The sequence below is a fragment of the Bombina bombina genome, chromosome 6 (assembly GCF_027579735.1).
Source record: "Bombina bombina isolate aBomBom1 chromosome 6, aBomBom1.pri, whole genome shotgun sequence".
NCBI lineage: Eukaryota > Metazoa > Chordata > Amphibia > Anura > Bombinatoridae > Bombina > Bombina bombina.
This window is the reverse complement of record NC_069504.1, coordinates 3259655-3275738: the sequence shown is the minus strand read 5'-3', so window position 1 is coordinate 3275738 and position 16084 is coordinate 3259655. Positions and strand designations below refer to the sequence as shown.

The 16084-nt window shown below is 38.2% G+C and overlaps 1 protein-coding gene across 1 annotated transcript in view; it reads left to right on the top strand.

Moving 5' to 3' along the window:
* Positions 1–16084, top strand: part of LOC128662504 (hematopoietic lineage cell-specific protein-like) — a 783082-nt gene that overhangs the window by 749053 nt on the left and 17945 nt on the right. The window contains 1 exon segment of the mRNA XM_053716283.1: positions 5205–5276. Coding sequence (XP_053572258.1) covers positions 5205–5276 — 72 coding nt within the window.

Sequence of the window (16084 nt, the reverse complement as noted above, 5' to 3'; positions counted from 1 at the left end):
AAGCTCATGTGTAGTACTGTACAGGGGAGGATACAGAAGCTCATGTGTAGTACTGTACAGGTGAGGATACAGAAGCTCATGTGTAGTACTGTACAGGGGAGGATACAGAAGCTCATGTGTAGTACTGTACAGGGGAGGATACAGAAGCTCATGTGTAGTACTGTACAGGGGAGGATACAGAAGCTCATGTGTAGTACTGTACAGGGGAGGATACAGAAGCTCATGTGTAGTACTGTACAGGGGAGGATACAGAAGCTCATGTGTAGTACTGTACAGGGGAGGATATAGAAGCTAATGTGTAGTACTGTACAGGGGAGGATACAGAAGCTCATGTGTAGTACTGTACAGGGGAGGATACAGAAGCTCATGTGTAGTACTGTACAGGGGAGGATACAGAAGCTCATGTGTAGTACTGTACAGGGGAGGATATAGAAGCTAATGTGTAGTACTGTACAGGGGAGGATACAGAAGCTCATGTGTAGTACTGTACAGGGGAGGATATAGAAGCTAATGTGTAGTACTGTACAGGGAGGATACAGAAGCTCATGTGTAGTACTGTACAGGGGAGGATACAGAAGCTCACGTGTAGTACTGTACAGGGGAGGATATAGAAGCTCATGTGTAGTACTGTACAGGGGAGGATACAGAAGCTCATGTGTAGTACTGTACAGGGGAGGATACAGAAGCTAATGTGTAGTACTGTACAGGGGAGGATACAGAAGCTCATGTGTAGTACTGTACAGGGGAGGATACAGAAGCTCACGTGTAGTACTGTACAGGGGAGGATATAGAAGCTCATGTGTAGTACTGTACAGGGGAGGATACAGCAGCTCATGTGTAGTACTGTACAGGGGAGGATACAGCAGCTCATGTGTAGTACTGTACAGGGGAGGATACAGAAGCTCATGTGTAGTACTGTACAGGTAAGTATACAGAAGCTCATGTGTAGTACTGTACAAGGGAGGCTACAGAAGCTCATGTGTAGTACTGTACAGGGGGGGATACAGAAGCTCATGTGTAGTACTGTACAGGGGAGGATACAGAAGCTCATGTGTAGTACTGTACAAGGGAGGATACAGAAGCTCATGTGTAGTACTGTACAGAGGAGGCTACAGAAGCTCACGTGTAGTACTGTACAGGGGAGGATACAGAAGCTCATGTGTAGTACTGTACAGGGGAGGATACAGAAGCTCACGTGTAGTACTGTACAGGGGAGGATACAGAAGCTCATGTGTAGTACTGTACAGGGGAGGATACAGAAGCTCATGTGTAGTACTGTACAGGGAGGCTACAGAAGCTCATGTGTAGTACTGTACAGGGGAGGATATAGAAGCTCATGTGTAGTACTGTACAGGGGAGGATATAGAAGCTCATGTGTTTTACTGTACAGGGGAGGATGCAGAAGCTAATGTGTAGTACTGTACAGGGGAGGATACAGAAGCTCATGTGTAGTACTGTACAGGGGAGGATACAGAAGCTCATGTGTAGTACTGTACAGGGAGGCTACAGAAGCTCATGTGTAGTACTGTACAGGGGAGGATATAGAAGCTCATGTTACAGGGGAGGATACAGAAGCTCATGTGTAGTACTGTACAGGGGAGGATACAGAAGCTCACGTGTAGTACTGTACAGGGGAGGATACAGAAGCTCACGTGTAGTACTGTACAGGGGAGGATACAGAAGCTCATGTGTAGTACTGTACAGGGAGGCTACAGAAGCTCATGTGTAGTACTGTACAGGGGAGGATATAGAAGCTCATGTGTAGTACTGTACAGGGGAGGATATAGAAGCTCATGTGTTTTACTGTACAGGGGAGGATGCAGAAGCTAATGTGTAGTACTGTACAGGGGAGGATACAGAAGCTCATGTGTAGTACTGTACAGGGGAGGATACAGAAGCTCATGTGTAGTACTGTACAGGGAGGCTACAGAAGCTCATGTGTAGTACTGTACAGGGGAGGATATAGAAGCTCATGTGTAGTACTGTACAGGGGAGGATATAGAAGCTCATGTGTTTTACTGTACAGGGGAGGATACAGAAGCTCATGTGTAGTACTGTACAGGGGAGGATACAGAAGCTCATGTGTAGTACTGTACAGGGGAGGATACAGAAGCTCATGTGTAGTACTGTACAGGGGAGGATATAGAAGCTAATGTGTAGTACTGTACAGGGGAGGATACAGAAGCTCATGTGTAGTACTGTACAGGGGAGGATACAGAAGCTCATGTGTAGTACTGTACAGGGGAGGATACAGAAGCTCATGTGTAGTACTGTACAGGGGAGGATATAGAAGCTAATGTGTAGTACTGTACAGGGGAGGATACAGAAGCTCATGTGTAGTACTGTACAGGGGAGGATATAGAAGCTAATGTGTAGTACTGTACAGGGAGGATACAGAAGCTCATGTGTAGTACTGTACAGGGGAGGATACAGAAGCTCACGTGTAGTACTGTACAGGGGAGGATACAGAAGCTCATGTGTAGTACTGTACAGGGGAGGATACAGAAGCTCACGTGTAGTACTGTACAGGGGAGGATATAGAAGCTCATGTGTAGTACTGTACAGGGGAGGATACAGAAGCTCATGTGTAGTACTGTACAGGGGAGGATACAGAAGCTAATGTGTAGTACTGTACAGGGAGGATACAGAAGCTCATGTGTAGTACTGTACAGGGGAGGATACAGAAGCTCATGTGTAGTACTGTACAGGTGAGGATACAGAAGCTCATGTTTAGTACTGTACAGGGGAGGATACAGAAGCTCATGTGTAGTACTGTACAGGGGAGGATACAGAAGCTCATGTGTAGTACTGTACAGGGGAGGATACAGAAGCTCATGTGTAGTACTGTACAGGGGAGGATACAGAAGCTCATGTGTAGTACTGTACAGGGGAGGATACAGAAGCTCATGTGTAGTACTGTACAGGGGAGGATATAGAAGCTAATGTGTAGTACTGTACAGGGGAGGATACAGAAGCTCATGTGTAGTACTGTACAGGGGAGGATACAGAAGCTCATGTGTAGTACTGTACAGGGGAGGATACAGAAGCTCATGTGTAGTACTGTACAGGGGAGGATATAGAAGCTAATGTGTAGTACTGTACAGGGGAGGATACAGAAGCTCATGTGTAGTACTGTACAGGGGAGGATATAGAAGCTAATGTGTAGTACTGTACAGGGAGGATACAGAAGCTCATGTGTAGTACTGTACAGGGGAGGATACAGAAGCTCACGTGTAGTACTGTACAGGGGAGGATATAGAAGCTCATGTGTAGTACTGTACAGGGGAGGATACAGAAGCTCATGTGTAGTACTGTACAGGGGAGGATACAGAAGCTAATGTGTAGTACTGTACAGGGGAGGATACAGAAGCTCATGTGTAGTACTGTACAGGGGAGGATACAGAAGCTCACGTGTAGTACTGTACAGGGGAGGATATAGAAGCTCATGTGTAGTACTGTACAGGGGAGGATACAGAAGCTCATGTGTAGTACTGTACAGGGGAGGATACAGAAGCTCATGTGTAGTACTGTACAGGGGAGGATACAGAAGCTAATGTGTAGTACTGTACAGGGAGGATACAGAAGCTCATGTGTAGTACTGTACAGGGGAGGATATAGACTGTAATGGATTCAACCTCTGGGAGAGGGGGGGAAACAGAAAATGCCGCAGGAAATAATGCACAATGCATCATCGATAACTAAGGGGTCAGCTTCTTAAGAGGATCAGAGTTTAGCTGTAATAAATGTTCAGTGCTAACAGGAAGTTTCTCTCTTTCTGTTAACAGAGTTGTATTTGCAAGTACCCCCCAGCACCAGCTGCCCCTCCTCCGCTAGCACATCTGCCTTTAATCTGCTGATTTGCACCTGGGACTCTTGTTCTTTTTGCTTTTTTGACCCTGTGATTATTATAAATGAAGAACAATTATTTTATTAAACCCTCTAGTAACCCTTGTTTTTAGGGCATCCTGTGACAAACTGGTGGCAGAGGAGGGTGCACAAGCTTTAGTAACTTTACTGAGTGGAGGTAGCTGCAACAACTTTGCTATTCTCCATAGCAAGAGCGTTTGTATTGACGTAAAATAGAGGTAAAAATGAACAGAGTGAGAGGCCAGAACAGCAATAAGTGAACAGAAATTGAGCAATATGTCTGTAACTGACCTGAGAAGAATCGGCCATGAGAAAGGGTATATCTTCCAGCGGATATAGAAAGATCTTGTGGCCAGACTGCATGATGCTGAAAGTCTTGAATCTGAGGGAGCCCCATATTTCTCCATCAAGAGATGCCTCATTTCCAGGGCCCCTACCTGCTGTACCTGTTGCCACATTCCCTGTTATTTAAATGTATCAGTGATGTGTGGCTGCCTTAGGAGGGGATCTGTCTGCTTAACAGTGCTTAGAAATCTTGAGGATGGCTGTAGAAGCTTATGCTGTTAAAGTAACCCAGACTTCAGCCCCTCATAAATGGGCTCCACTACCTATTGAGGAGCCTCTAGACTTCTCTGGGGTTCTTTGACCTACTCTGCATTTCCTTCCTTTGATGAACCTCATGAAGAAGTAGATGCCTACCTACAGACATTCCAAAGACAAAATCCCCAGCATTCCACAGGCAGAATAGCCCCCAGGTCTTGGGGGGGGGGGGCAAGTTAACATGTTGGACTAATGAAAATTCTCTAGCACTTTCATCAGAACAAAAAAAAACTACAGTGAGATCAAATGAGTCCTCCTGGTCAGGTATCATATTACTCCTGAATCATTCAGGCAAACCTTCTGGACTACCTTGAAAACACAGGGGGACACGCATGGTGGATTTGGGGCCCTGTTTGCTAGATCCTTTGATCAATGGGTACAAGTTTATGCAGCACTAGACTCTAACAGTCTGAGACGACTGCTAATCCTTGAACAGTTGCCGGCAGGGTGCTCCACAGTTGTTCAGAGACCGTGAGCCACACACCTGGAAGAAGAGTTAGTGCCTCTTTTGTTTATTCAGAAATGGAATTGGTAATGGGCTCTAGTTTATCTTTTTTGTAGATTTTCAAAAATATATAACAGAATTAATGTTCCTGAATGGAAAAGTCCAGCTTTTTATAAAAGGCATCTCAGTCACTAAAGCTATACTAATTGTATTTGTTTATCAGTCTAAGATCTGCACTATTTTGTTTATTGGATAGGGGACAGTAACATGTCATCTTTTTGTCTGCTTCCAGGGCCATCTTTCCAATCTGGTCAGGTGGGAGCTACAGGAATTTCTGCCCTGGCAATTTATGATTATGAAGGAAGTGAGTATTGATCAGGTTATGTCTGTATGGTTACGTTTTCTTTGCTTCACTACTGATTGATTGTTTCCTTCTACTGTTATAGTTTGCTTAATTGATTAAATTATAAGTCTGTGTTAAATATTTAAATGGCACCAAAAAAGAGATTGATTTTCAACTTAATTATACTATACAATCCTTAGAGGACAAACTGGATAAATTCATCAGGAGAATATAATAATGAGCTAGATCACTGGAGAGCAAGAATATACAAATAACTCTCTCCTGATTGGTATTTGTCCCCCAGAAATACTGAAACAAGAAAAAGCTAGCACGTCAAATGCCTAATTATTCCCCTTCCTCCATCAGTGGAGATTAATTAATAACTGCCAAGCTCGCACACAATCACTTACAAAGCAAGGACAATACACCTTCAGAGGGCCAGAATACAAGGGACTGTAATATAAGCACAGTAACATTACAGCCTATACTTTATTTCACTTTATAACCTGTAATATAAGCACAGTAACATTACAGCCTATACTTTATCTCATAACATAACCTGTAATAAGCACAGTAACATTACAGCCTATACTTTATCTCACTATATAACCTGTAAGCACAGTAACATTACAGCCTATGCTTTATCTCATAACATAACCTGTAATATAAGCACAGTAACATTACAGCCTATACTTTATCTCATTATATAACCTGTAATATAAGCACAGTAACATCACAGCCTATACTTTATCTCACTATATAACCTGTAATATAAGCACAGTAACATTACAGCCTATACTTTATCTCACTACATAACCTGTAATATATGCACAGTAACATTACAGCCTATACTTTATCTCACTATATAACCTGTAATATAAGCACAGTAACATTACAGCCTATACTTTATCTCACTATATAACCTTTAATATAAGAACAGTAACATTACAGCCTATACTTTATCTCACTATATAATCTGTAATATAAGAACAGTAACATCACAGCCTATACTTTATCTCATAACATAACCTGTAATATAAGCACAGTATTATCACAGCCTATACTTTATCTCACTATATAACCTGTAATATAAGCACAGTAACATGTCAGGTTAGGAAATGCCCAGAAGAAGACCAAAATGCTAGGGCGAACTTAAACAACACCCTTGCACTCTGAGTTTAATCCAGGATGTGACCCCACGACAACCTCCAAAAAACAATGTACTCACAATATGGAGCAGGGTTAGCCTGTGCCAAAGTAATTCAAGATATCAGACAGATAGACTTCTGAATAAGGAACTGGTTTCAGGAAATGTCTTCCACAGAATCAGGAGAGCAGGGATAGTCCACTTATACTCAGACAGAAGAAGGGTAAAACAGGAAATAGTTAATAATGCAGGAGTAGGTAATTTGTTATCAGGCAGTTTGAGGGTTAACACTGTGTAGACAGTCTTTGCAGAGTATGCAAGAGGTAATCAGGCAGTTTGAGAGTTAACACTGTGTAGTCAGAACTTGCAGAGTTAACAACATAATCAGGTAGTTTGAAGGTTAACACTGTGTTGTCAGAACTTGCAGAGATAGCAACAGGTAATCTGGTAGTTTGAAGGTTAACACAGATTAATCAGTACTTGTAGATTGGCAACAGGATATCAAGCAGTTTGAAGGTTTACACTGAATAATTGTATTTGCAGAGTTTGGAAACAGGTAAACATGCAGATTGAAGGTTTCACAGAAATAACAGTATTTGAATAGTTTGGCAGTACACAGAGTAGTCAGAATTTGCAGCAGGTAAACAGGCAGTTTGAAAGTTTCACAAAACAAACAGTACTTGCATTGTTTGGAGACAGGTAATCAGGAGGGTGAAGGTTAATCCAGCATAGTAAATCCTTGAAGAGATTGGCAACAGAAAAGCAGTAGTTAGAGAGATTCCAAAGTGAATTCCTAACAGAAGCCACAAAGTTAAACAAACAAACGGGCACTGGAGAAACAGGAAGCCCGGAATAAAAAGCCTGGTTGTGACATCATCAGGAAGGGGTGGCTCAGACACCTGTCAATCAAGCACACAGAGAGGACTGCAGAGCTTCCCAGCAGCCGAGCGTGACAGTAACACCACAGCCTATACTTTATCTCACTACATAACCTGTAATATAAGCACAGTGACATCACAGCCTATACTTTATCTCACTATATAACCTGTAATATAAGCACAGTAACATCACAGTCTATACTTTATCTCACTATATAACCGGTAATATAAGCACAGTAACATCACAGCCTATATACTTTATCTCACTATATAATCTGTAATATAAGCACAGTAACATTACAGCCTATACTTTATCTCACTATATGACCTGTAATATAAGTACAGTAACATTACAGCCTATACTTTATCTCACTATATAACCTGTAATATAAGCACAGTAACATTACAGCCTATACTGTATCTCACTATATAACCTGTAATATAAGCACAGTAACATTACAGCCTATACTTTATCTCACTACATAACCTGTAATATAAGCACAGTAACATTACAGCCTTTACTTTATCTCACTGTATAATCTGTAATATAAGCACAGTAACATTACTGCCTATACTTTATCTCACTACATGACCTGTAATATAAGCACAGTAACATTACAGCCTATACTTTATCTCACTACATAACCTGTAATATAAGCACAGTAACATCACAGCCTATACTTTATCTCACTATATAACCTGTAATATAAGCACAATAACATTACAGCCTATACTTTATCTCATTACATAACCTGTAATATAAGTACAGTAACATCACAGCCTATACTTTATCTCACTATATAACCTGTAATATAAGCACAGTAACATCACAGCCTATACTTTATCTCACTATATAACCTGTAATATAAGCACAGTAACATTACAGCCTATACTTTATCTCACTACATAACCTGTAATATATGCACAGTAACATTACAGCCTATACTTTATCTCACTATATAACCTGTAATATAAGAACAGTAACATCACAGCCTATACTTTATCTCACTATATAACCTGTAATATAAGCACAGTGACATCACAGCCTATACTTTATCTCACTATATAAACTGTAATATAAGCACAGTAACATCACAGCCTATACTTTATCTCACTATATAACCTGTAATATAAGCACAGTAACATTACAGCCTATACTTTATCTCACTATATAACCTGTAATATAAGTACAGTAACATCACAGCCTATACTTTATCTCACTATATAACCTGTAATATAATCACAGTAACATTACAGCCTATACTTTATCTCACTACATAACCTGTAATATAAGCACAGTGACATCACAGCCTATACTTTATCTCACTATATAACCTGTAATATAAGCACAGTAACATCACAGCCTATACTTTATCTCACTATATAACCTGTAATATAAGCACAGTAGCATTACAGCCTATACTTTATCTCACTATATAACCTGTAATATAAGAACAGTAACATCACAGCCTATACTTTATCTCACTATATAACCTGTAATATAAGCACAGTGACATCACAGCCTATACTTTATCTCACTATATAACCTGTAATATAAGCACAGTAACATCACAGCCTATACTTTATCTCACTATATAACCTTTAATATAAGAACAGTAACATTACAGCCTATACTTTATCTCACTATATAACCTGTAATATAAGCACAGTAACATTACAGCCTATACTTTATCTCACTATATAACCTGTAATATAAGTACAGTAACATCACAGCCTATACTTTTTCTCACTATATAATCTGTAATATAAGAACAGTAACATCACAGCCTATACTTTATCTCATAACATAACCTGTAATATAAGCACAGTATTATCACAGCCTATACTTTATCTCACTATATAACCTGTAATATAAGCACAGTGACATCACAGCCTATACTTTATCTCACTATATAACCTTTAATATAAGAACAGTAACATTACAGCCTATACTTTATCTCACTATATAATCTGTAATATAAGAACAGTAACATCACAGCCTATACTTTATCTCATAACATAACCTGTAATATAAGCACAGTAACATCACAGCCTATACTTTATCTCACTATATAACCTGTAATATAAGCACACTAACATGTCAGGTTTTTTTTCTCTGTCGGTCCCCCCCCCCTTCAACTCAGAAAGTAAGGTCTGACAACTCCTAATCTTAATTTAATTTCATGGAACGTGGGCGGCATAACCTCCCCAATTAAAAGGAAATCCATAATAAAACACTTGGGGAAATTTAAGCCTGACATAGTTCTTCTCCAGGAGTTACACCTTAAACCCTCGGAAATCCCTAAACTTAAAACCAAATGGGTTGGGGAGGTTATTGCCGCCCCGTCTCCATCTAGGAAGAGGGGGGTCGCTATTCTAATGAATAGGAATTTGGAATATCGAATTGTTAATACTGAACTAGACCCCGTCGGGCGCTTTTTAATTTTGGAAATGGAGATTAACAATTTCAAATATACAGTTTGTAACATTTATGGACCTAATCAAATTGACCATAATTTTTGGGATGTATTATTAGTGAAGCTACACAGGTTTATAGGCCAGAATTTAATTATTGCCGGTGATTTTAACCTGACAGCAGATGCCATTCTAGATAGCTCAAAAAAAAAATCACTGTACAATAGAGGTAAAAAAGTACGGATCTTCCAGAAGATATGTTCGCAGTTAGGTCTTGTGGATATATGGAGGGTACAGAACCCAGATTCTCGTGAATACACATGTCTATCTCAAGTGCATCAAGCACTCTCAAGGATTGATTACTTCCTCATCTCAGATGCATTGCTTAAATGGGATTGGGTACCTAAAATTGAGGATATCTTAATCTCTGACCACGCCGCCATTTCGCTGATCTGTAAACCTGTTTTTAGGCACTCAGACAATAATTATGTTCATTTTCCCAGATTCCTAAGTAACAATACTAGTTTTCAGAATTGGTTATGACAGAAATGGGCAGATTATTATAGAAATAACGGGAATTATTTAGATAAAATCGAAGTGTTTTGGGAGGCATCCAAGGCTGTCTTACGAGGGGAGATTAAATCTTACATGGTATATTTGAAAAAGAAAAATAGTCAGGAGGCTAGAAAACTTGCTAATCATGTAAAAAAATACCTACAGAACATATTTAGATAACCCAAGTAATGACCGTTGGGAGGCATATGTTAGGGCGAAGGCCCTTCGAGACTTACATATTAAGCAAAGGAGTGCCCATGATGATCTTAGAACAAAAGCCTTATACGGTGGTTTCACCGGAAGATCGGACAAGTTTGTTTCTAGGTTGGCCAAATCCTCCCCGAGGCAGGCAATTTCTGCGATTAAACAAGGTGCCAACAGGTACACAAATCATTCTGATGTTGAAAGGGTCTTTTTTGATTTTTTTCAAGATTTATATAGCTCAGAGTCTCCTAATTTAACTAAGAAACAAGAATTCTGGGAAAAGATTAAGATCCCGAAATTATCACAGGAAGCTAGGGAATATATTAATGCCCCTATTACGGAAGACGAAATCATATCAGCAATTAAATACACCAAACCCAATAAAGCGGCCGGACCAGACGCACTTCCTATTGAATTTTACCGGGTTTTACAGACCCAGGTGACCCCCTTATTGACCAGGTTATACAATTTTTATTTTTCAGAAAACACCAGTTGTTCTCCATGTTTTGCAGCCGCAAATATTTTGTTAATTTTAAAAAAGGGTAAGGATCCGGAACTACCAAGTTCCTTTAGACCCATCTCAGTTCTCAATACTGACTATAAACTTCTAGCAGCTATTTTAGCTACTCGATTAAAACCACATATAGGTGATTTAATACATGGTAATCAATCTGGCCTTATGCCCGGACGGAATCCGGTTAAAAATACAAGAAAACTTTTAGTGCTCATTGAATCTCTTTGGCACAGGTATAATGTTTCTATCTCACAGGAGCTCCCTGAGAATGCCATTTTAACGATTGACGCTGAAAAAGCCTTTGATCGGGTAAGCTGGGATCATCTGTTCTTTTCCTTGGACCAATTTGGGCTTACAGGGTTTTTTAATAATTATGTACGTTTCATTTATAGCGCTCCTTCAGCGGCCATCATTGTTAACAATGTAACTTCTCCAAGATTTGTTTTAAACAGAGGGACTAGACAGGGCTGTCCACTCTCGCCCTTGTTATTTAACATCAATCTGGAGCCTTTTGCCATATTATTGCGTCAGGAGTTGGATGGCATCTCTCTGGCGGGGGAGAAATTGGTCCTGCTTTTGTATGCGGACGATTTGCTACTATTTCTTTCTAATCTGAGGACTACGCTGCCAAAGTTACAGAGTATTATCCAAGACTTTAGTGAGATTTCTGGTTTTAAGGTTAATACCACGAAATCAGAATTAATGTGGCTACACAAACGCCCCTCACTTGTCATTGAACATCCCTTCTTGGAAGTATCACAAATTAATTACCTAGGCTTGCGGTTAACCAGAAACCCGGAGGAATGGTACAAGAATAACTACGGGTTCGAGTTGGCACACTGTAGTAAAAAACTAGAAGAATGGTGCATGTTACCTCTCTCTCTATCTGCCCGCGTGACATTGATTAAAACAGTTATTTTTCCTAGATTGTTGTATATTTTTCAAAATATACCGTTGTTTATACACAAAAAGGATATTGTTGAGTATAACAGGGCTTGTTCTAGATTCCTATGGAAAGGTGCCAAACCGCGGATTGCCTGTCATCATTTGATGAACTCCAAATTGGCGGCAGGCCTAGCCCTCCCTAATATACAAATCTACAATTTAGTTATTCTCGCCAGATTCGCTCTGCACTGGGTAACTGAAAAAGATCAAATCTCTTTGTGTGCCTGGGAATCGCAGATAGTGGCACCCTTCCAGCTAACGGCTTTACTTCATTGCCCGTTAACGTCACTCCCTTCAAATGTTTTTTTTCATCTTACATTTAGAAATATTATAGTGGCATGGCAAAGACTTTGTACAGAATTGGATTGCTCTCCATATGTTTCGCAATATTTACCAATATGCGGTAATCCGAATTTTAGCCTGGGTCTTTCCAACCAGATATTCAAAGAATGGGCATTAAAAGGTTTAAAAACTATGCATCAAATTTTGGGTACTGATGGCTACCCACTACCTTTTTCCGATATAGCGAACAAATTTGACCTCGGCCTCGTGAATTTTATGCTTATCTTCAAGCCAGACGTTATCTTTACGAGTTACTTAAAAACTATGGAAAGAACTGGTCAATAGGTGAACTACAGCCAAGGATATCTATTTATGCAGCAGGACTGTACCCAATTTCCCCATTATATCTAATTGTACTCCAAAAGTCCTCTAGTTTACAGGTCAGCGAAATGGCAGTAAAATGGTCCACCCAATTCCCTGAGATAAACGAACAAACTATAGTCGGAAGTTTTAAATTAATCCAACAGAGTTGGGTGCCTACAGTGTGGCGAGAATCTCAGATAAAAATTGGGCTTCAGAGGTATTTTACCCCCGGTGCTTTATCTAAATTGTACAATACAAAGGTTCTGTGCCCTAGATGCTTGTCAACGGATGCTGACCTAGTACATTGTCTTTGGGGTTGCCCCAAAATTTTTCAATTCTGGAAAAAGATTTCTTATTGGATGAATACAGTTGTGAAGCTGGAACATGATTTGTTACCCATTGAGATTTTTTTCCTGGTACAATTCCAAGGCATTAGTAAAAATTTTAGTCTTTTAAACACAATTATATTAATAGGACGTAATCTGATCCTCAAATTATGGAAGGCCCGTGAAGCACCTAAATTTGTACATTTTAAAGCGGCCCTAATGAATCAATTTACGACGGAACAGTTTAATATACCATATCCACATGAAGAGCATTTAGGGGCCTTTTTCAGAAAATGGGAATTGTTTGTTCTTTCCTTGCCCTTGGTACTCCAAAAAAAAAATGATAAAACCATTCATTGACTCTGAGTTTGTTGTAATTAATATCCTCTCAGGTCGCTTTCCGCAAGAATGGGCACTGGATGGTGAGTAATAGGGTTCGCGGGGGCCCGACAGAGTTTTTTTTTTTTTTCTGTTTGTCTCTTATGTTTTGGTTTTGTTTTGTCTTGTTTTATTGTTTCGGTTTGCTCTATGTGTGATTCTGGTTAACCAGATTTTATTTAATAATTGAAAATGGGGAATAAGATAAAAACAAGATTCTACCGTAGGGTAACGGTAATCCAAATTTCCGATTTGTTCTTTCTCGCTTACTCATATTGGTTTAACTGTTACCGACTTCTTAGAATTGTTCATTGATAGTTAATTCGCTAATAATGGTTTGTATTTTTTTTATAACACACTGTTATTGTATTTTTTTTTTTTTTTGAATTGTCATTATTTTTCCCTAATTATACAAATAAATATAAAAATAAAATAAAAAAATAAATAAATAAAACATAACCTGTAATATAAGCACAGTAACATTACAGCCTATACTTTATCTCATAACATAACCTGTAATATAAGTACAGTAACATCACAGCCTATACTTTATCTCACTACATAACCTGTAATATAAGCACAGTAACATTACAGCCTATACTTTATCTCACTATATAACCTGTAATATAAGCACAGTAACATCACAGCCTATACTTTATCTCACTATATAACCTGTAATATAAGCACAGTAACATTACAGCCTATACTTTATCTCACTACATAACCTGTAATATAAGCACAGTAACATTACAGCCTATACTTTTTATCTCAGTATGTAACCTGTAATATAAGCACAGTAACATCACAGCCTATACATAACCTGTAATATAAGCACAGTAACATCACAGCCTATACTTTATTTCACTATATAACCTGTAATATAAGCACAGTAACATTACAGCCTATACTTTATCTCACTATATAACCTGTAATATAAGTACAGTAACATTACAGCCTATACTTTATCTCACTATATAACCTGTAATATAAGCACAGTAACATCACAGCCTATACTTTATCTCATTACATAAACTGTAATATAAGCACAGTAACATCACAGCCTATACTTTATCTCACTATATAACCTGTAATATAAGCACAGTAACATTACAGCCTATACTTTATCTCACTATATAACCTGTAATATAAGCACAGTAACATCACAGCCTATACTTTATCTCACTATATAACCTGTAATATAAGCACAGTAACATTACAGCCTATACTTTATCTCACTATATAACCTGTAATATAAGCACAGTAACATTACAGCCTATACTTTATCTCACTATATAACCTGTAATATAAGTACAGTAACATCACAGCCTATACTTTATCTCACTACATAACCTGTAATATAAGCACAGTAACATTACAGCCTATACTTTATCTCACTATATAACGTGTAATATAAGCACAGTAACATCACAGCCTATACTTTATCTCACTATATAACCTGTAATATAAGCACAGTAACATTACAGCCTATACTTTATCTCACTACATAACCTGTAATATAAGCACAGTAACATTACAGCCTATACTTTATCTCACTATATAACCTGTAATATAAGTACAGTAACATTACAGCCTATACTTTATCTCACTATATAACCTGTAATATAAGCACAGTAACATCACAGCCTATACTTTATCTCATTACATAAACTGTAATATAAGCACAGTAACATCACAGCCTATACTTTATCTCACTATATAACCTGTAATATAAGCACAGTAACATTACAGCCTATACTTTATCTCACTATATAACCTGTAATATAAGCACAGTAACATCACAGCCTATACTTTATCTCACTATATAACCTGTAATATAAGCACAGTAACATTACAGCCTATACTTTATCTCACTATATAACCTGTAATATAAGCACAGTAACATTACAGCCTATACTTTATCTCACTATATAACCTGTAATATAAGTACAGTAACATCACAGCCTATACTTTATCTCACTACATAACCTGTAATATAAGCACAGTAACATTACAGCCTATACTTTATCTCACTATATAACGTGTAATATAAGCACAGTAACATCACAGCCTATACTTTATCTCACTATATAACCTGTAATATAAGCACAGTAACATTACAGCCTATACTTTATCTCACTACATAACCTGTAATATAAGCACAGTAACATTAGAGCCTATACTTTATCTCACTATATAACCTGTAATATAAGCACAGTAACATTACAGCCTATACTTTATCTCACTACATAACCTGTAATATAAGCACAGTAACATCACAGCCTATACTTTATTTCACTATATAACCTGTAATATAAGCACAGTAACATCACAGCTTATACTTTATCTCACTACATAACCTGTAATATAAGCACAGTAACATTACAGCCTATACTTTAGTTCACTATATAACCTGTAATATAAGTACAGTAACATTACAGCCTATACTTTATCTCATTACATAACCTGTAATATAAGCACAGTACGATCACAGCCTATACTTTATCTCACTATATAACCTGTAATATAAGTACAGTAACATTACAGCCTATACTTTATCTCACTATATAACCTGTAATATAAGCACAGTAACATTACAGCCTATACTTTATCTCACTACATAACCTGTAATATAAGCACAGTAACATCACAGCCTATACTTTATTTCACTATATAACCTGTAATATAAGCACAGTAACATCACAGCTTATACTTTATCTCACTATATAACCTGTAATATAAGCACAGTAACATTACAGCCTATACTTTAGTTCACTATATAACCTGTAATATAAGTACAGTAACATTACAGCCTATACTTTATC